Genomic DNA, 23,192 nt, shown 5'->3' on the forward strand with positions numbered 1-23,192 from the left:
GTTTATATGGACCGAAGCTGTGTCCTGGATGGATTGATTGATTGGTTGGTTGGTTGGTTGAGGAAGGTGGGGGTTATGGAACTAAACGGCGAGGTCATCAGTCCCCATGATCCAAAGTTATGAGCGGAAGAGAGGGTCCACTAAAAGTGGAGAGGAATCAAACTATAAAACGAGGAAGTTGAAACGGACACACAGTAGAGGGTGTAAAACAAATCCCAAATATATAAACTGGGAAAACAGAGGGATAAAAGAATGGTCTTTGCAAGGGAGAAAAAATGAAGACAGGCCCCAACCACAACTATCCTGCCCCTGGAGTACAGCAAAACTTTATATGTGAAAATAAAAAACCGCTTTCACGGAGGAACCTGAGGACCAGCTAAGCCATCCGTGAACCGTCTGCTAATATTACAGTTAAGGAATCTGAAGACTATACACAGAACGAAAGGCCAAAAGAAGGGGACAATCCAACAATATAAAGGATACCGTCAGTCTGGCTATACAACCACACTGTGGGCGTGGTTCATTACCCAAGACTCCTTGACTATGCGACGTTTATTGTTGTGAGCAATAGCGCACCAGATGTCTTCCCGTTTTGGACGAAAAAAGATTTGTCGTAGGTCGGCATTTCAGCAGCCCTAATCATGAAAAGGAATGGGGTAAGTATCTGCTTCAAGCCAAACGGTCAGCCAGGTTCATTCCTTGAGATGCCCACATGACTTGGAATCCAGAGAAAGACAACTGAACAGGCGGCACGGCCACGGGCAGAGAGAAGGTCATGGATAGCAGAGACCAAATGGTGACGAGAGTAGCATCGGTCGATAGCCTGCAGGCTGCTCATTGAGTCAGTACATATTAGAACACTATGAGTAACAAAATGGAGGGCCCTGTAAATGGCCAGCAACTCTGCTGTGAAGACACTACATGATCCCAGCAATAAATGGTGTTCTAAGCCAGTAGATGTGAAAGCGTACCCCACCTTATCTATTAACTTAGAACCATCAGTGTAGAAGATGGGGCACCTTGGAACTACACAAGGATGGAATGTACAAGATGTCGGAAAACAATATGGGCGACAGATACCTTAGGATTCTGGAATAGATCGTTCCTAATCAGTGGTCTAGGCACCATCCAATGGAGAGTGTGGGAGGAAATACATGAGGTGCACACTCCAATCAGTGGAGATCCCCAAAAAAGGGAAGTGAGACTTATTCCAGTCGGCAATCCCACCTGTTGGCGGTTATCAGGAGGGAGACATCCCTGATTTGCAAACAGAACAAGGTAGACGGGATGGTCAGGGAAGCGGCGAATGGACATTGTGTAATAAACCAGACGGTGAGGAGACTCAATGAGACTAGTGCGAAAGACACGAATAGCCAGTCGTACCTCACCATGGTGCATACGGCCGAGTATTTTTAGTGGAAGGGGCCTCTCAGCCACAAACCTGACTACCATAATCTAGTCTGGACAAGACCAGAGTATGGTAAAGATGGAGAAGAGTAGCACGGTCTACACCCCAAGATGTGAGAGTCAGGAGGTGGAGAGCATTAGACTTCCGCATGCATATAGTCTTTAGGAAGCGAATATGGGGCAGTCAGGTTAGCTTTTTATCAAAAATAAGGCCCAAGAAACGGGCCTGTGCTACAACGTCGACGAACTGGTCGTGTAAATAAGTTCTGAATCGGGGTGTACTTTGGGTCGACGACAAAAATACATTACCCGCGTTTTGGAGTCAGAAAACGGGAAGCCACGGGAGCTGTATTTCAGAGACAAGGACACGGCCGACGATTTGTGATAACAGAGACAGTGGACCATTATTTGGCTGTAAGGGCACGGCAGTACCGGCTTAGTACTGCACTGCAAGTGGTGTCTGACCTTGCAGCGTTCCCAGAACAAGTTGTATCGAGGAAAACTATGTACAGAATGCTTCAGCAGAGCGGTCTTTATTGTTGGAGACCTGCTGTCTTTACCTATGGCGCGTATGGCACCTGGACGGTCTAACGTTGAGGCAATATTCTTTTCACAGATTCGTCTCGATTTGATCTGGCGAGAGATTCTCGACGGACTCGCATCTGGAGGCATGTTGAACATGATTTCGGGACCCAAACATTGTGGAAAGAGACACATCGAGGAGGACCCCTATTGGTGTGGGCAGGTATTATGTTGACCATTCTAACACCCCTTCATGTAACTTTACGGGTGGAACAGCAAGACCCAGACTTCGTACCGATGGACGACAATGCTCGACCTCAGAGCATGGGTGGTTGATGTTTTCTTGGAAATTTAAGATATTGCACGCATAGCATAGCCTGCTCGCTCTCCCGATTTGAATCCCACAGAGCATATCTGGGATGCAGTAGGGAGAGGGGCTGCATCACGTCGGCATCCACCAACCATCTCCAAGACTTGCGAGGGGCTCTGCAGGAAGAATCGGCGTTACTGCCTCAATATGAGACTGGTGGCATCATTCACAGCATGTCCGTCGTTGTCAGGCCTGTAGCGATACCAGATGTGGTCACACCCCACACTGAGTACATTAATCAATTGTATAAATGCGTGTGCAAATCCGTTAAGTTGAAAAAAAATATTTTTGTCTAACGTTATGCATGTTAAGTTTGTCGCGTTCTGTATTCTTTACATTGTTTCTACTTTACTATCACATGTTTATATTGTTTTGTGACCAAATAAACGCAACCTTGCAACATTTCCGTTAGTTGCTTTAATTTTGGACAACAGTGTATTTGTTTTTGCCTTCTATGAATTTTTGAACACGCTGCATGTGACAACCCATAGAAATAGATCGTCTGCCAGACAGCAGAAATGTTTTCAAATGTAGGTTGAAGACATCTTCTTCATAACATCTGTATCCCAGGCAGAAATAATAATTTTTTATAGAAAAAAACTAAAAATAGCGAGCCATATAAATATTATTTCGTAGTGTATGTGTGTTCTATGTTTGTTTTGCTAACACCTTCCACAAGAAATTTCATCGCGATATGATTTTGGAACAATTAACGAACACTTCTTTTGGCCCCTTTGCTATGATCTTCCTCACCTTGTTCCAGAAATGGCGTACGCTTACACTTCGCCCCAGCAGCGCGCTCTTGTGTGATAAGTGCAACTCATGGTATAATACGTTGTCAATTAGGAATTTTCGGATGTTTCAAAACATTCATTCGACTTCTACACGAATGAAGTAGAAACTTGGGGTAAATTTCAACAATCGAACCTAGTTTACTTTAGAGGTAGTTTCAAGTTGCCTGTTCTTAAAGTCTCCCTGGTACAGTTAGCTCGCTCGCTTGCTAATTACGCAGTTTGTATCAAGCTGAGTTTGCGATAACGCAGCATCTCAGTTTCACCAGTGTAACTTCGATACAATTGTGTGGAATGATTTTCCTCTCCAGAATAATGGATCGGCAGTAAGGGGCGAACAGCTCTCGCATTGCACTGTATCATTATCTTATCTGATCTCTCTCTCTCTCTCTCTCTGTCTGTCTGTGGAGGAGGAGGAGGTGGAGGGGGGTGGGAGGCGTTTGTGAAACACGGTCTATGTGCCTCTTCTTCCAACAACATTTTGACTCCGCATAGTTACAGCATTGTATGCAGTATCTCCACATATACACGCAAAAGCAAGCGAACGCGTTACAAAATCTACTGGATGTTTGACATATGTCTGGTGGCAAGTACATTTCTGAAATGTAACTGAAAACTTTGATCCCATAACTGTAAAATGTACTCCAAGGTTGTGTGCGCACACGTGTAAAACTTGCGGCCTTTTAAAATCTGATGGTAGTAGACCTATGTCTAAGTTCGGAATTAACCAAGTTTCTATCCACATTCCCGTCTTGTGAAATCTGATGAATCTGTCTGAAATGCTATGTATTATACGAAGTGTGAACGTGAAAGCAACTGTCAAGCATGCACTGTCTATGTTAAATGAGCAAAATAATCCGTCCCTGTGAAAAATTCTCACTACATTTCGACCAGCATGGGGCACCTTGTTTTAGTCATGGAATGTGTAGCCAATGAATTGCTTCCATTCTGCTGAAACCACAAACGTTACAGTGTGCACCACGCTGGCATTGTGATGGTAGGCAGAACGTGCTTCATTATGTGTTCAAATGTCTGAATTCCTAAGGGACCGAACTGCTGAGGTCATCAGTCCTTAGAATTACACACTACTTTAACTTATGTTAAGAACACCACAGACGCCCATGCCAGAGGATCGACTCGAACCTCCGGCGGGAGGGTCCCCGCAATCCGTGAATAGCGCCTCTAACCGCTTGCCACATCAGGATGTCTTACAGTGATGACCGTATAGCTACTGAGGCTAGGAGTTCTCCTGGTATCTCGCAATCGGAACAGCTGAGCAGCAGAATGAAAGAATGCCAAGTGTCAATTGATTGGGGGCTACAGCAAGCTATCATTACTCTTACGTAATGAAGAGAAACTGATAAGCAACCACACACACACGAAAGATTTTACAGTCTGGAGTACCGTTCGTCCTTTGGGTAACTGCCTACATCAACTGGACTATGGCTGGCTACATTGACGAAAGATTATGCAAGCCGATTTGAAAATATGCAAGTCATTGCTTCCTTTATCTACACGTAAGACACGTTCCTAGAAGTAACCACTGTCGATGCCTCACAGACCTTCATACAAAGACAGAGGGTTGAGATTATTTCTGGAATATATTCAAGATCACTGCTTCCATGCCCCAACATTAGAAAGGCTGATTGCAGCCCATGAGGAATTTATGAAACACTAAATACTCCAAGTCAGCGATCACATACAGGTATGATAAACGTTTCTGTATAACCACGTATTTAATCTGAGGCTTAAGTTAATTTTAGTGTCCTGCTGCCGTCTAGACGATGCTGTTGTCACGAACATTTTCACTACGGGACAGATTCGAGCTATTAGTTAGGCCTAAGTGGCACTGAAAGCAGAATATTTTTCGAATACATACTTAATACGAGGTGCATTCAAGTTCTAAGGCATCCGATTTTTTTTCACCGGACTGGAAAGAGATAGAAAGATGCGCATTGTTTTAAAATGAGGTCGCGTTCATTGTCAATACGTCCCAGAGATGGCAGCACCGTACGGCAGATGGAATTTTACCGCCCGCGGCGAGAATGAGAACTGTTTTAAATACTTAAAATGGTGACGTTTTCCTTACTTGAACAGCGTGCAATCATTCGTTTTCTGAATTTGCGTGGTGTGAAACCAATTGAAATTCGACAGTTGAAGGAAACATGTGGTGATGGAGTTATGGATGTGTCGAAAGTGCGTTCGTGGGTGCGACAGTTTAATGAAGGCAGGACATCGTGTGACAACAAACCGAAACAACCTCGGGCTCGCACAAGCCGGTCTGACGACATGACCGAGAAAGTGGAGAGAATTGTTTCGGGGGATCGCCGAATGACTGTTGAACAGATCGCCTCCAGAGTTGGCATTTCTGTGGGTTCTGTGCACACAATCCTGCATGACGACCTGAAATTGGGAAAAGTGTCATCCAGGTGGGTGCCACAAATGCTGACGGACGACCACACGGCTGCCCGTGTGGCATGTTGCCAAGCAATGTTGACGCGCAATGACAGCACGAATGGGACTTTCTTTTCGTCGGTTGTGACAATGGATGAGACGTGGATGCCATTTTTCAATCCAGAAACAAAGCGCCAGTCAGCTCAATGGAAGCACACAGATTCACCGCCGCCAAAAAAATTTCGGGTAACCGCCAGTGCTGAAAAAATGATGGTGTCCATGTTGTGGGACAGCGAGGCCGTAATCCTTACCCACTGCATTCCAAAGGGCACTACGGTAACAGGTGCATCCTACGAAAATGTTTTGAAGAACAAATTCCTTCCTGCACTGCAACAAAAATATCCGGAAAGGGCTGTGCGTGTGCTGTTTCACCAAGACAATGCACCCGCACATCGAGCTAACGTTACGCAACAGTTTCTTCGTGATAACTTTGAAGTGATTCCTCATGCTCCCTACTCACCTGACCTGACTCCTAGTGACTGTTGGCTTTTTCCAACAATGAAAGACACTCTCCGTGGCCGCACATTCACCAGCCGTGCTGCTATTGCCTCAGCGATTTTCCAGTGGTCAAAACAGACTCCTAAAGAAGCCTTCGCCGCTGCCTTGGAATCATGGCGTCAGCGTTGTGAAAAATGTGTACGTCTGCAGGGCGATTACGTCGAGAAGTAACGCCAGTTTCATCGATTTCGGGTGAGTAGTTAATTAGAAAAAAAATTCGGAGGCCTTAGAACTTGAATGCACCTCGTATTGTGCAGCACCGCCTTAGCTTTGAAAAGATTACTAGACGAGACATTCGAATAAGCAACGTGGTCAAAACAAAAAAACTTTCATAAACCATGGAATCACAGAAGTTTTCCAAGGTTCCCTGATGCATGTCGGCACAAAAACTCTGAGGACACTCAAGATATTACCATTGTGCCCAAGCACGATCCATCTATGTTGACAAGGACCTTCATCAAATTAGCAACAATGCATTTTTAACGAAGTCAGCTATTCCTTGTACAACGAACTGGTCCATTACCTCCCTAGGGTGTCAGATTTGGGGGCGCGCGAATCACATGAAGGTGTGCAACTTCATAGCCGTCACCAACTCAAGATGGGACAGAGCGGGGCAGTGCCAGTGGTTAGCACACTGGACTCGCATTCGGGAGGACGAAGGTACAAACCCGCGTCCGGCCATCCTGATTTAGGTTTTCCCCGATCTTACAAAATCGCTTACAGCAAATGCCGGACGATTCCTTCGAAAGGGTCATCGTCGTCGTCTTACTACTCCTCTGTTGTGAGCTCACAACATAAATTTACGCTAAAATCCTAGCATTTGAATTTTCATAACTGTTCCATTTCAAATTCACTGAATCCTAGAATCAATCCGGAACAAGCAACTTTGATGCTTCTGGCCAATCAACATGGGTTTCACGTCCAAGTGCTCCAATTATCGTCGCCTCCTGTGCTATGACCTAAGCCGCAAGCCCTGAGATCTTTTCTTTCTATACAAATGCGATCTAGAGCCAGCAGCTTCAGCATTAATTTTTAAATCTGCATTAGCTATGGTAGCAGCACTAAACCAGGCAGTTAATGATAGTTGCATAATGTCCCGACTTAGGAAAAAGTAGGGCGACGAAGCACATGCTAAGTTGAATAAAAACGGAGAAGGAATAAAATCGGCAGACGTCCTGGCAATCGCCAAAATTTATTTACAGAAAAACAGAGCACCCACTACACGCGTCTAAGTAGATTGTGAGGTGGCTCAAAAGACATCGACCGTTATTAAGTGCTTTATTGTTGCTGTCGAAGTTAGCTAGCAGATAACTGTTTGGTTCGCCTACTTCTACGAAACCAGAAGAGACGGGGAGTTACCGCCCCCTGAAATGTGTACTAGTCTGAAGTCTTATTAGCGATCGGAAAGCAATCACCACCTCTCAACATGTTCCGACTTCAACAGCTCCCATCGGCCGTTTCGCCTGAAGTCTTTCTACAATACCCTAGTGGTATATGAGATGATTACAGACACTTGCGCCTCCCGAATTATTCCAGCCTGAAACCAAGACCTTTAACTACGTGAAATAGGTCAATTTTTTGCAGCACATATTTATGCTTTCGGCGCAGGGCACCAGTAGACAATCTTGATTGTGAATTTCAGTTTCCTGGGCGTCAGCAGAATACTGGCACAAACTATGAATGCGTTTTGCAGCCATACGAATATATGTATGAGCTGGGAGTACATGAGATTTTATATTATCTCGAGACGAGAATAACGTGTGCCACAAAAGATTGCTTGACCTCTATTGTTCGCAGACCTGATTTCAAGAGTATTTCTCTTCCTTTCTCCCAGAAATATAGCATGTCGCAGTACTATTTTCGGATCCAGAAACAAACTTTGTCAGCCTTCAGTGTATGTTAAACTATGACATGAGTACACTCAACAGCGGTTGAAACAGTATATGTATTCCGTAGCGCCATTTTCCTGCAACTATCACGTTCGATAAACTTGCTGTCCTTTCTCCATTTTCCCCATGGTCCGTTATTTTCATTAAACATAGTTCAAATATAAACTCTGCGATAAAATAAAGCCTTTCATTTCGCAACACCACTAACACTCTTACATAACTCTTGCAGCCACTTCTTTATCCTGATCATTACCACGCAGGACAGGATTAGTATCTTAAAATTTGAAAATTAATAATGAGACGTGAGCTGACGTTACTGTGGCAATATTTTCTTCTGCAGGATTTGAACAGCAGGACTGAAGTAACTGGGGGACAACTTTTCTGTGAGAGCGAGAAGAATTTTCATTTCTTCAATGTGAGGTGGTAGGGCGAAGCTACTGCGATAATCGATAACGTTCAGACTTACATATTACAAAAATTTATACTTTCAATTCGATGTGCATCAAACAAGCCAATCAGAGAATTCACTGGCATTGTTTAATATTTCGTTCAGCTATAGCTTTAAATTCCACGAGAAAAGCTTCAAAGAAAGAATCGATTTAGCTTGCAATTATGAAGGTGATCAAAGTATTCACAAGGAACAATGAGATGGTCGCCTAGAACTAATGATCCGTTCTGTGTGTTCATAACTTAATTCGTAAGAGATCACTAAACGAATCAGCCAAAAGAAATTCACGAAAAGAATGAAAGTCCTTTGCTCTTTAATATCTGTCTCGGAAAGCACCGTGACTGTCATTCGCCGATTTAGACAGGAAACGGTTCGCTAGAAGTTAAATTGCAGCTCATTATGGTCTAAAATGTTCTGCGTTCACTCGGGCGGCAAGTCTTCGGCGACAGTGATACAGTTTTACCAAGCCGCTGAACTTTCCGCTTATATAACAGCATGCACAAACTGCGTGTCGAGGTGCAGTATTTTACATAAGAAACTGACGTCGCCAAACAACGATACGCATGGCAGTGGCTGCTAAACGCATCAACATTGTGAATTACTGCTACGGCGCACACTGTTCCAAGTCGACCGCTGCAAATAAAAGCTGCCGGCTTTCTTGGGTACCATCAAACACTCAGAATCAGAAAAAGAAATTGAGAGAATGACAGCCAAGTGTACTGGATGACAATATGTTGGGTAATATGAACAAACAGTCTACAGGAGGTCTAATGGTTAATAAGAAAGCAGGAATGCGAGTAAGCTAGCATTCTTTGAACAGCGTAGTGAACATATTGTCGTGCCCATTACACACACAGTTTTACGTAATGTTAAGATATTTCGAAACCGTGTTTAAACTGTATGACATTTCCAGGGGTATATGTGAACTCTGACCAGAATTTATCAGTTATGAACTGTAGATTAAAATTTAATAAATGCAAAAAGGTGGGGAATTAAGCAGGTGGGACCAGGATAATTGGAGAGTATCAGAGGTTTTAGAGAGTTTCAGAAAGAGTGCTACGCAACATTAGACAAACATGGGAAAGGAATACATCATCAGATGAAAGGTAACTTTGTGCGATGAAATAATGAACGATCACATAGATAAAAAGCCAAGGTCTGCAAGAGATCCTTAGATGACAAGCTTCTGGTTTCTTTGACAAAACGAAAAGATATAAAAATGCAGCAAATGAAGCAGGCAAAAGAGAATACATACTTGTAAAGTATTAAATTAAAAGGAAATTGAAGACTATCGAGCAGGAATGGCTAGAGGGAGAATCCAGGACTGTAGAAACATGCATGATCAACGGAAAGATAGATGCTACCTATAGGAAAATTAGACCTTTGGAGGAAAAAGAAACAGGCTCATGAACATCAAGAGCTCTGATGGCATGCCAGTACTAGGTAAAGATGGGAGCACTATACATTGGGAACATATAGAACAGGGTCTATACAAGAGGAAACAAATTTGAGGACAATATTATAGAAAGAAGAGGTCCCAGGTCAAGATGCGATTGGAATGATACTGTGAGAAGAATTCAACGGAGCACTGAAAGACCAAAGTCAAAACGACCTTCCCTTAGAATTTTGGAGATCCTTTGTAGAGCCAGCCATGGGAAACAACTCCACCTGGTGTGCAAGATACATGAGACAAGTGAAATACCCTTAAATTTCAGGAAAAATGTAATAAAAATGGAAAAGTTATAAAGAATCAAAACTGGGTTGGCCAGATAATGTAAAGAAGGCTGAATCTCCTCAACATGAAAACTTACATGTTGCTTTTTGATTTATTTCACTGAGTCACTGTCTGAACACAGTAAGTTGGCCACGGAAGATTTAGGGGAACAAAAACCTCGAAACGAGTATCTGTCGGTTATAAGAAACCACCTTCAAGTCTTAAGCAAGGCTGTGTGAAATGCTCGCTGCAAACGTCTTTCTAAGAGAATTTAAGGAGTCATCCTCAATATTGCTTTTGCTGAAGGTGCTGCTTTCGCCTTCGAGTACTACCGCGGTGTCGGCCGCAATTTCGTAAGAGAAACCCTTCGCACTGAAGATAAGTCCACATTAAGGCAGTTAATTAACTTCGTGTTTAAACGGGATAACACGCGCATAATCTACGATGGTCTACGTGGCTATTTCATGGTTTAAAGTCATGTATGCTCTCTAGATGTGAGTTTGGCGATCTTACATGGCCTTTTAATCGTACGATGGACCAGCTGTGGCGGTCTTTCCATTGATCATCCACGAGTGTGGGATTTGGGAACAACAAAACGGTGGAGCTACATGTAGTACCGGCTGAATCCTAAGGACTGGAGAAGTGCAAAATGTTGACGGTGATTGAGGTTAAAGGTTTCAAAAAAATTTGCCCGCTCCGATATCTATTTTTAAAATTTAGCCATGCTTCTCTAGTTTGCAATGCACAATCAACTTCAAAACTGTCACCTCGGTACCAGAGCAGTGTTAAGACTGCAATCCAGAAGGTTCAGGGTTCGATCCCGTGTAGGCCCTAAACTTGTTTCCACCACTTACTCCTTTAGCAAAAAGCCAAAATGCAGCGTGGTTCAGATTTGTTCCCACCACTTAATCCTTTCTTTCGCAAAGTGCCCAGATGCAGTGTGGTTCGGGTTTGAATGTTAAATTCAGTCACCTTATCCGGTTCAGTCAGTCGAGGCAATATTAGGAGATAAAGCATTGTTGTTTGAAAACAACAGAACTTGTGCATTAGTAGTCGGCAAATCGGAGGGGAAACATCTGACTAGGAAGCCCTCGCACAAACGTTCACTTACAAGAATTTTCAGGCTTCCTGTAACATAGCCGCTTTGGTATATATGGCTGTGACCTACATAACTGTTACCTCTCGTTCTTCGATTTCCGTTCCGTTCCCCCGACACGAAAGAGTTATTTTTTCACAGACGACAATCCGTTACATCTCACATTATGGGAATATACACTTGGGTGACGAAAGTCATAGGTTAGTGATAGCCACATATACAGATAGCTGTAGTATCGCGTACGCAAGATATAAGAGGTCAGTACATTGGCAGTGCTGTTATTTGTACTCGGGTGATTCGTGTGAAAAGGTTTCCGACGTGACTGGGCACACGACGGGAATTAACAGCATTTGAACGCAGTAGTAGCTAGACGTATGGGGCATTCCATTTCGGAAATCGTCAGGGAATTCAATATGCTGAAATCCCCAGTATCGAGAGTGTACCGAGAATACAGAATTTCAGGCATTGCCACTCACCACGGACGACGGAGTCGCCCACGGCCTTCACTTAACGACCGACAGCAGCGGCGCTTGCGTGTAGTGGTCAGTGCTAGCGGCAAGTAACACTGCGTGAAATAACCACAGAAATCAATGTGGGACGTACGACGAACGTGGCCTTGAGGCCAGTGCGGCAAAGCTTGCGTTAATGGGTTATGGCATCAGACAACCGACTCGGGTCCCTTTGTTAAGAGCACGACATCGCATGCAGCGCCTCTCCTGTGCTCGTGACAATATCGGTTGGAGCCTAGACTGGAAAACTGGGCTGGTCAGTTGCGTCCCGATTTCAGTTCGTAAGAGCTGATGGCAGGGTTCGAATGTGACGCAGACCCCACGAAGCCATGGGCCGAAGTTGTCGACAAGGCACTGTGCAAGCTGACGGTGGCTCCATAATGGTGTGGGCTGTGTTTACATGGAATGCACAGGTGCCTCTGGTCCACCTGAACCGATCATCAACTGGAAGTGGTTATTTGGGCTAGTTGGAGACTATTTGCCCCTTTCATGGACTTCATGTTTCTAAACTACTATGCATCCTTATGGATGACAAATCTAAGGGCTGTCAATTCGACTAAATACCTAGGAATTACAATTACGATCAACTAAAATTGGAAAGACCTCTTAGATAATATTGTGGGGAAGGCGAAACAAAGGCTGCGCTTTGTTGGCAGAACACTTAGAATATGCGACAAACCTACTAGAGAGAGAGAGCCTACATTACACTTGTCCGTCCACTCCTGGAATATTGCTGCGCGGTATGTGTTCCTTACCAGGTAGGATTGACGGAGGACATCGAAGAAGTGCAAAGAAGGGCAGCTCGTTTCGTGTTATCACGCAATAGGGATGAGAGTGTCACTGATAGGACACTCGAGTTGGGGTGGCAGTCGCTGAAACAGGCGGTTTTCTTTGGCGCGTGATCTACACTCCTGGAAATGGAAAAAAGAACACATTGACACCGGTGTGTCAGACCCACCATACTTGCTCCGGACACTGCGAGAGGGCTGTACAAGCAATGATCACACGCACGGCACAGCGGACACACCAGGAACCGCGGTGTTGGCCGTCGAATGGCGCTAGCTGCGCAGCATTTGTGCACCGCCGCCGTCAGTGTCAGCCAGTTTGCCGTGGCATACGGAGCTCCATCGCAGTCTTTAACACTGGTAGCATGCCGCGACAGCGTGGACGTGAACCGTATGTGCAGTTGACGGACTTTGAGCGAGGGCGTATAGTGGGCATGCGGGAGGCCGGGTGGACGTACCGCCGAATTGCTCAACACGTGGGGCGTGAGGTCTCCACAGTACATCGATGTTGTCGCCAGTGGTCGGTGGAAGGTGCACGTGCCCGTCGACCTGGGACCGGACCACAGCGACGCACGGATGCACGCCAAGACCGTAGGATCCTACGCAGTGCCGTAGGGGACCGCACCGCCACTTCCCAGCAAATTAGGGACACTGTTGCTCCTGGGGTATCGGCGAGGACCATTCGCAACCGTCTCCATCAAGCTGGGCTACGGTCCCGCACACCGTTAGGCCGTCTTCCGCTCACGCCCCAACATCGTGCAGCCCGCCTCCAGTGGTGTCGCGACAGGCGTGAATGGAGGGACGAATGGAGACGTGTCGTCTTCAGCGATGAGAGTCGCTTCTGCCTTGGTGCCAATGATGGTCGTATGCGTGTTTGGCGCCGTGCAGGTGAGCGCCACAATCAGGACTGCATACGACCGAGGCACACAGGGCCAACACCCGGCATCATGGTGTGGGGAGCGATCTCCTACACTGGCCGTACACCACTGGTGATCGTCGAGGGGACACTGAATAGTGCACGGTACATCCAAACCGTCATCGAACCCATCGTTCTACCATTCCTAGACCGGCAAGGGAACGTGCTGTTCCAACAGGACAATGCACGTCCGCATGTATCCCGTGCCACCCAACGTGCTCTAGAAGGTGTAAGTCAACTACCCTGGCCAGCAAGATCTCCGGATCTGTCCCCCATTGAGCATGTTTGGGACTGGATGAAGCGTCGTCTCACGCGGTCTGCACGTCCAGCACGAACGCTGGTCCAACTGAGGCGCCAGGTGGAAATGGCATGGCAAGCCGTTCCACACGACTACACCCAGCATCTCTACGATCGTCTCCATGGGAGAATAGCAGCCTGCATTTCTGCGAAAGGTGGATATACACTGTACTAGTGCCGACATTGTGCATGCTCTGTTGCCTGTGTCTATGTGCCTGTGGTTCTGTCAGTGTGATCATGTGATGTATCTGACCCCAGGAATGTGTCAATAAAGTTTCCCCTTCCTGGGACAATGAATTCACGGTGTTCTTATTTCAATTTCCAGGAGTGTATTTACGAAATTTCAACCACCAACTTTTCTCTTCCGAATGCGTAAATATTTTGCTGACACCCACCTACGCAGGGAGAAATGATCATCATAATGTCTCTGAGCACTACGGGACTACTAGAACTTAGAACTACTTAAACCTAACTAACCTAAGGACATCACACACATCCATGCCCGAGGCAGGATTCGAACCTGCAACCGTAGCAGTCCCGCGGTTCCGGAGATCATAATAAAATAAGTGAAATCAGAGCTCAAACGGAAACATTTAGGTGTTCATTTTTCCCACGCGCCATTCGAGGGTGGAACGGTAGAGAAGTAGTATGAAAATGGTTCGATGAACCCTCTGCCAGGCACTTAAGTGTGAATTGCAGAGTAATCATGCAGATGTAGATGTAGATGTAGAGCGTCATGGCAGCGGGACAATTGTTCGCGACTGGGTCGAAGAACATCCTGCACAATTCGAGCGAATCATTTGGCCACCCAGATCGCTCGACATGAATGTCATCGAACTTTATGGGATATAATCGAGGTTTCAATTCGCGCACAGAATACTGCACCGGCAATTATTGGTGGCTACACAGGCAGATGGCTCAGTATTTCTACAAGCGATTTGCAACGACTTGTTCAGTCCATGCCACGTGATGTTGCATCACTACGCCGACCAAAAGGAGATCTGACACGAAAACGGGGGGGGGGGGGGGGGGGGGGGGTATGCCATGACTTTTGTCACCTCAGAGTACTCGTTTTGTAACTAAATGAATCTCCGTGTTGCTGCTGACTAAAGCATTGAAGGCTATTACGGTAGATTCAGTACAGGAGTCGACAGTTCTTTTGTCACACAGCGCACTTTTAAATCAGCTTTGAATCATTTTTTGCCACGTTACTTCTGTAACAAGTATTGAGCAATCACTCAGTGCCACAGTTAACTTCCATACTGCACTGCCGTTCATCCTGAACAAACGTTGCAGCACAGGGAGGACGGAAACTGTCCAAACACACAACCATCTGGTCGCGGGGCTGGCTGCGCCCAGTGCTGTAGTGTAGCGTTGTAGCGTGGGCGGAACCCTTCCCTCCCCCCGTTACACGGGCCGGGCGTAGGTTGCGTTGCGTAACAAGTCTGCCACTGGCAGCAGAGAAGCTGCGGTGCGCTGGACAGCCGGTACGGGACTGGGACACACTGATCCCTAGCGCCCCCTTCGATGTTACAACTCCCGCCTACACAGATCCTCCCGAATGAAGACTATTCAGAAACACCGTCATTAAAATGCAGCCCCAGCTGCATGAGATCGTATTAATCCGCAACTGCTGTTATCAGTTTGATCAAATGGAGATCCTGTGGCAACGTATTGGTTGTCACAAACTCTACCGGCCCCAATGCCATTCTCAAGTGGTCACTTAAGTTATCGCAATAGCAGTGTTGTACATCCTTGAGTCTTCGGGAAACTCAACGACTTATGTATGACATTTATCACATCAAAACAGCTTAGGGCCGAAACAAAAATACTTTCCAACTGAAAATCTACTAGACCAAATGGGTAAAGAACAGTCCCGGGCATCCTATGTCGATGGACAAAACTGGATGCAGGCAGGGTACCAAATGAAAGACAAATGCACTGCCAAATGGGTCACGGAATGTTTAAGGTTGGAAAGCGAGGAGCTAATTTGAAAATAAGAGCTCATTTTTTACAGTATTCACATTTTATCTATTTAATGGCAGTTCTCCTTGGAAGTGTTCAAATGTCAGTATCCATAAGCACAAAGAAATTTAACTACATCCCAAAATATTCATGTACTATCTTATACTACAATAGATTTTGAGGGATACAAAATAGCATATGTTCGAATGCAGACATATACCACTAGCATCGACAAAAGTCGGTATAGCCCATATGAAAGCATATGGATGAAACCTAGGCTTTAACGTCTTACTGACGTTATTAGATACTGAGCACAAGCCTGAATTGGAGGAGGAGGAATAGTTCATATCATTTTCCAAGTAAATAGCCCGGCAATTTCGTTTGGTGATTGAAGGAAGAAAAAATGTCATCTGTAACATTTCAACTGCCTTTCTCCCTAATGGGCTACCAATGCTCAAACACCGTGTCACCTCGTTCTCTCGTAAGAATAGCGTTGATACTAAAGGAAATTGAATGAGAATCTTCGATAGAAATCCGGCATAATTATCGTAAAAACCTGTTGCTAAATACGGAGATGAGAGTCCGAAAAAATCTGTTGTCTTCATCGTATGCCTTGCGTAGGTATCGTGAGAGTACAGCATGTGATTAGGGTTCTTACAGTAGGTGGCAATTTAAGGAGATGGGACCTGGATAAACTGAAAGAACCAGAGGTTGTACAGTGTTTCAAGGAGAGCATAAGGAAACAATTGACAGGAACGGGGGAAAGAAATACAGTAGAAGAAGAATGGGTAGCTTTGAGGGATGAAGTAGTGAAGGCAGCAGAGGATCAAGTAGGTAAAAAGACGAGGGCTAGTAGAAATCCTTGGGTAACAGAAGAAATATTGAATTTAATTGATGAAAGGAGAAAATATAAAAATGCAGTAAATGAAGCAGGCAAAAAGGAATACAAACGTCTCAAAAATGATATCGACAGGAAGTGCAAAAAGGCTAAGCAGGGATGGCTTGAGGACAAATGTAAGGATGTAGAGGCCTGTCTCACCAGGGGTAAGATAGATACTGCCTACAGGAAAATTAAAGAGACCTTTGGAGAAAAGAGAACCACTTGTATCAATATCAAGAGCTCAGATGGCAACCCAGTTCTAAGCAAAGAAGGAAAAGCAGAAAGGAGGAAGGAGTATATAGAGGGTCTATACAAGGGCGATGTACTTGAGGACAATATTATGGAATGTAAGAGGATGTAGATGAAGATGAAATGAGAGATACGATACTGCGTGAAGAGTTCGACAGAGCACTGAAAGACCTGAGTCGAAACAAGGCCCCGGGAGTAGACAACATTCCATTAGCTCTACTGACAGCCTTGGGAGAGCCAGTCCTGACAAAACTACCATCTGGTGAGCAAGATATATGAGACAGGCGAAATACCCACAGACTTCAAGAAGAATATAATAATTCCAATCCCAAAGAAAGCAGGTGTTGACAGATGTGAAAATTACCGAACTATCAGTTTAATAAGTGACGGCTGCAAAATACTAACACGAATTCTTTACAGACGAATGGAAAAACTAGTAGAAGCCGACCTCGGGGAAGATCAGTTTGGATTCCGTAGAAATATAGGAACACATGAGGCAATATTGACCCTACGACTTATCTTAGAAGCTAGATTAAGGAAAGGCAAACCTACGTTTCTAGCATTTGTAGACTTAGAGAAAGCTTTTGACAATGTAGATTGGAATATTCTCTTTCAAGTTCTGAAGGTGGCAGGGGTGAAATACAGGGAGCGAAAGGCTATTTACAACTTGTACAGAAACCAGATGGCAGTTATGAGAGTCGAGGTACATGAAAGGGAAGCAGTGATTGGGAAGGGAGTGAGACAGGGTTGTAGCCTCTCCCCGATGTTATTCATTCTGTATATTGAGCAAGCAGTGAAGGAAACTAAAGAAAAGTTCGGAGTAGGTATTAAAATCCATGGAGAAGAAATAAAAACTTTGAGGTTTGCCGATGACATTGTAATTCTGTCAGAGGCAGCAAAGGACTTGGAAGAGCAGTTGAACGGAATGGATAGTGTCTTGAAAGGAGGATGTAAGATGAACATCAACAAAAGTAAAACGAGGATAATGGAATGTAGTCGAATTAAGTCGGGTGATGCCGAGGGAATTAGATTAGGAAATGAGACACTTAAATTTGTAAAGGAGTTTTGCTATTTGGGGAGCAAAATAACTGATGATGGTCGAAGTAGAGAGGATATGAAATGTAGACTGGCAATGGCAAGGAAAGTATTTCTGAAGAAGAGAAACTTCTTAACATCGAGTATAGATTTAAATGTCAGGAAGTCGTTTCTGAAAGTATTTATATGGAGTGTAGCCATGTATGTAAGTGAAACGGACGATAACTAGTTTGGACAAGAAGAGAATAGAAGCTTTCGAAATGTGGTGCTACAGAAGAATGCTGAAGATTAGATGAGTAGATCACATAACTAATGAGGAGGTATTGAATAGGATTGGGGAGAAGAGAAATTTGTGGCAAAACTTGACTAGAAGAAGGGACCGGTTGGTAGGACATGTTCTGAGGCATCAAGGGATCACCAATTTAGTATTGGAGGGCAGCGTGGAGGGTAAAAATCGTAGAGGGAGACCAAGAGATGAATACAATAAGCAGATTCAGAAGGATTTAGGTTGCAGTTGTTACTGGGAGATGAAGAAGCTTGCACAGGATAGAGTAGGATGGAGAGCTGCATCAAACCAGTCTCAGGACTGAAGACCACAACAACAACAGTAGACGCAAATTTAACAGGACAGGGGGCCTGGGCGTCCCCCAGAATACTATCCGGGGAGGGAGAGACTCAAATTGCATTTATGATAAATTATAAAGCATAAGTTTCAGCGCAATTATTTATCACCCAGCGTTTTACATTTATGCAGTCTATTATGCAATGTTTCCACGAACCAATCGGACACTGTACCAATCCTTCGACATTTATATATTCCGTCTTAAAAAAACAAATGCTGGTAGAAAAATGGCTCTAACCACTATGGGACTTAACATCTGAGGTTATCTGTGCCCTAGACTTAGGACTACTTACACCTAACTAACCTAAGGACATCACACACATCCATGCCCGAGGCAGGATTCGAACCTGCGGCCATAGCAGCAGCGCGGATCCGGATTGAAGTGCCTAGAACCACTCGGCCACAGAGGCCGGCAAATGCTGGTAGAGCTTTCACTTTAAATATTGTATATTATGATGTTTAAGAAACTCTTAAAACTAAGAAATCATGAAAGTAATGAATTTCTAAATAGCTCCGAACGGCGCCCCGTATTCCGGAACCTCTACAAGTTCTTCACAGCCGGAAACTTTTTTTTTTTCATCGGAAGGCGTAGACTGATCAATGCAATGCCAACGTTCCTTAATTTATTTCAGGCAAGGTCCCATCGTGGTTTCCTACTGCTGCAAAGCTAATGTCAAACACTGTACACGATAAACTGGATGAAACCGCGAGTAGCCTTTCCCGAGATACCACAGAGCGCCCAATACATTCACGATCAACATCTCGCAAACACTGGTCTGCCTTCGTAAGATCACTTTAATCCACCAAAATTTCTCACGAACACACCAGTACTTCACGTTTCCTTACTGACCACACTGTGGCGACAGAGGTGTACCAATACCACAGTGATCCCAATAGGCTACTTTGAAACGGGTCCCCCCTGTTGTGAAGCGTGTCATCTACAGCAAACAATCCAAAATCTGGCGCGCGACACACCTTTCCCTACCAGCGACTCATCCGAGAAAACTTGCAGAATCGCTACTGGCGGAGGCAGGACAGCCGTAGCATGAGGGGAGGGAGCAGATAAGGAGCTTCTACGCACGTGACCTGGCATGGTCTCACGCGACCCCTGAAGATAACATGGCCGGCCAAATCCGGTTCCGTATCTTCCTCGCCGGACAGCGTCTCCAAACCAGAGGTCAAGTTTTAACTAGAAGGACTACGGGCTCTTCTGCATGTCTCGCACAACAGCTACTTGCCCATCTGTGAAGCTCTCTTCTAGTGTCCCAGCTGCTTCCACGATCAGTTTCGAGTGATTCAATATAGCTCCCATTCTTAAATATGGCATTCTGACAACCTCAGCCCAAGGAGCAAAGACACTGTTCGAACTCTCAGCAACCGGTCGCAACCTCGACTTTCGAGTCGCGTACTGCCGTAGGCTCTTGTTTCGAATGGCACCGTCTCAATTCCATTGTTATGCTGTTTTTACAAAGCACACTGACAGCACAAATGTAGGCACGCCTACGTCAATCCTAACACAGACCATACCGCGACGGAGAATTTACTCGTTCCTGTAATTGTTGCTCTGAGAAAGGTCATAGTACCCCTAGTTCGCAACTGTCATTGGCGACCAATAAACTGGATGTGGAAATATATCCGCTGCCTGCGGAAATCCTCATCCTTTGAATTCTGTCTATACAACGCCTGAGTAATGTGGGTGAAATTCTAATATCGCCGCACATCTTTCGATTGTCGATAAACTAAGTCTCTCTCTCTCTCTCTCTCTCTCACACACACACACACACACACACACACACACACACACACACACTCTCTCTCAGCGTGTAGTAATGTCGTCCTATGCTTCTACTTATTGCCGTGGTATCTCTGCTTGGTTCTTAAACGTGGGAAATTTGTTTTAGAGACCTTAAAATGTCATTTTAGCAAGAGAAAAGTTCAAAAGTGTAAATGACGTTTTACTGTAGTGAGGGTCCAAAAACTGAGGGGGGGGGGGGGGGGATTTGAACATATAGATGGAAAAAGTCAAATCACAGCTTATTTTTCGGTCACATGGCACCGCTGGCTTGCAAACGTGGATAACGTTTTTTCGCTCAACTGCAATGGATTTTTCCATTGGCACCTTTTCTTTGCTATGCGCGAGTCTTCCTTTCTAAATGCGTCAAAGTGAAAACCGAAGACAGTGTGCAGGGAGTACGACGGTACGGCGAAATCCAGTGAAGAGGTCAACATCCCTACATGACGGGCGTATTAACATGAGAGATTCCTCTTTGAGACAGATGCCGCCTCAGCATGTCCATTAACGTACTGACCGTATTTGAAAGTGTCTACGATAACTCAAAAGTGGAGCTGGCCCTAATTCTAAGCTCTAACTCCAATGCCGATTTTGTATCCACACTGCTTAATTCCCTATTTGTGACTATGTCCACCTGACTGATGACTTACTGAAATGATACAATCAGTGAATTTATGTCTTTACCTAAACAATTTCAACACTCCAATATGAAAAAAGGGTACAGCTGGAAGCTTTCCGTTCTTATATGAAGTTTTAAAAGTTACAATTTTAAGACAAGTTAACACAGTTCTCGTCTTGCTATGAAAAATATCACACCTACAAATTCTCATGAACAACCTGTTGTATCATTTTTCGGTATCCTATAGCGAGTCACATGTACGTTCATGCTGCCCATACTGCATTAACAAAACTGAGGAATTGTTCACATGCTAAGTTGTTTCATCTGAATTACATGCCAGTACCACCGCAGGCTGTGTGATTACTAAACAACAACAATAACACATACTGAGGGTCAAGTAGCGGATGTTTATATAGATACTCCTGCTTCAACACCGGGGACACTATCTGGTTACCATATTAATGTCTTTTTGCCTCCCTTGGCCGTTATCGAAACACGCGCTGACGTTACAATAAACGAACACATCCCACTGAGATTCAGGACGGTAGTGCATATAGTATCAGGTGGTTCTGCGTGTGCTCGATAAGCCGATCGAAGCGCCCTCACCCCCAGAAGCAACAATATTATGGTCGGCTAATAGACTCAATGAAAAAAATGATCGAATGGCATTTATTGGCCCGGATATCCCGTTCGGGGTTCGGCCGCCGGATTACAAGTCCTTTTAGTTGACGCCACTTCGGCGGCTTGCATGTCAATGATGAGGGACACACAACACCCAGTCCCCTGCCGGGAATCGAACCCTGCCCCCCTTACGTGGTAAGCAGTCACGCTACCGCTGCTCTACGGAGGCGGGCATAAACCCAATGATCGGGTATAGAAAACGCAGTTGCAAAGATGAAAGAAACTAATTTTGCGCACAATGTGTCAGACCCGGCGTTTAAGATTTTATCCCGAACTGACAAGAGTGCAGTCACAGAAAGCTTAATAAGTCAGGACACGATTAACTATCAACATAATAAGTAACAAATACAATATTTTACTGCCACTCCGCAAAAATGGTGTCACTATGTAGCGGACAACCGAGATGGGCGTCCGCACATAACTAAAACCAATCTGAACACTACTCTAATTTGCTGCTTCCCTCCCGCCCTGTCACACACACACACACACACACACACACACACACACAGAGAGAGAGAGAGAGAGAGAGAGAGAGAGAGAGATGTAGGGGTTTCCACTTACAGTAGATGTCCATTAGAAAAAAAATTCAAAACGCAAACTAACTGCGTCTGACAAATTTTGATACAAATGACGTGATACAGCTGAACCGCACAATGTGGATTTGTTTGTTTGCGTATGTCTAAATGTCAACACTGTCAGTTTTTCTGTGTTATGGCACAAAGTGGTATCAATGCTTACGAATAGGGTAAGCCAATCACCTAAATATTCAATGCAACAGATCGCATGAATAGCAAAGTAGGCAAACTATCAATACACTACTAAGCTACCGTGCGACTGCTACGGTCGCAGGTTCGAATCCTGCCTCGGGCATGGATGTGTGTGATGTCCTTAGGTTAGTTAGGTTTAAGTAGTTCTAAGTTCTAGGGGACTGATGACCACAGCAGTTGAGTCCCATAGTGCTCAGAGCCATTTGAACTACTAAGCTATCGTGTGCATTTTGCCATTCGTAATAAGCACGTCAAACGACGGAGACTCACGAACCATCAAAGAAAGATGCAACACGAAATTGAGATAAGAAGCGTAACCACTGTACTGTTTAGCCTGCAGCAGAAACAATCTGAATCCGCAAGGATTTATACACAGATGAACGTATCCCGAACAAATTTAATCATTTCATGAAATTCAGATACACTCATGAAACGTCTGTCATCCATCAGAGAACAAAAGTCTGGCAGAAGAGGTATGCCTTTATGATTGGGGTCTTCCTTATGATAATCTACTGACGAGCAAGAAATGATTAACGCCCCCTCTCTCTAATTTAAGTCAAACATACAGCAGTGCAGAACTAAATAGAACTGTTGCTGGATATACTGAAACATACCTCAGACACTGAATTAGTCCCATGGCCTGTGCTCCAGGCACCGGTCCACATGGTGCAATTGCAAGCACCTGTGTTGTCGAAAATCTAACGAAGGGGGTGTTGAAATTTCGCCTCTGGATTGTGCGGCACGTAACATGACCATTAGAAGCTGCAATCTTCGGCAAGCATACATCCTGATGCAGATGGCTACCGAAGGAAGAAGACTGCATTCGTGTCTTCACTACCTCGAGTGGACATGTTACGATGGCGCCCACTGTCCCCGCCACCCTGCA

The 23,192-nt window shown here is 44.8% G+C and overlaps 1 protein-coding gene across 1 annotated transcript in view; it reads right to left on the reverse strand.

The window, feature by feature from the left end:
- LOC126236965 (mitochondrial carrier protein Rim2) overlaps window positions 1-23,192 on the reverse strand; it is a 172,226-nt gene that overhangs the window by 148,715 nt on the left and 319 nt on the right. The window contains exon 2 of the mRNA XM_049946671.1: window positions 22,921-23,187. Coding sequence (XP_049802628.1) covers window positions 22,921-23,187 — 267 coding nt within the window. The remainder of the gene's footprint in view (window positions 1-22,920; window positions 23,188-23,192) is intronic.

The sequence above is a fragment of the Schistocerca nitens genome, chromosome 2 (assembly GCF_023898315.1).
Source record: "Schistocerca nitens isolate TAMUIC-IGC-003100 chromosome 2, iqSchNite1.1, whole genome shotgun sequence".
Classification (NCBI taxonomy): Eukaryota; Metazoa; Arthropoda; class Insecta; order Orthoptera; family Acrididae; genus Schistocerca; species Schistocerca nitens.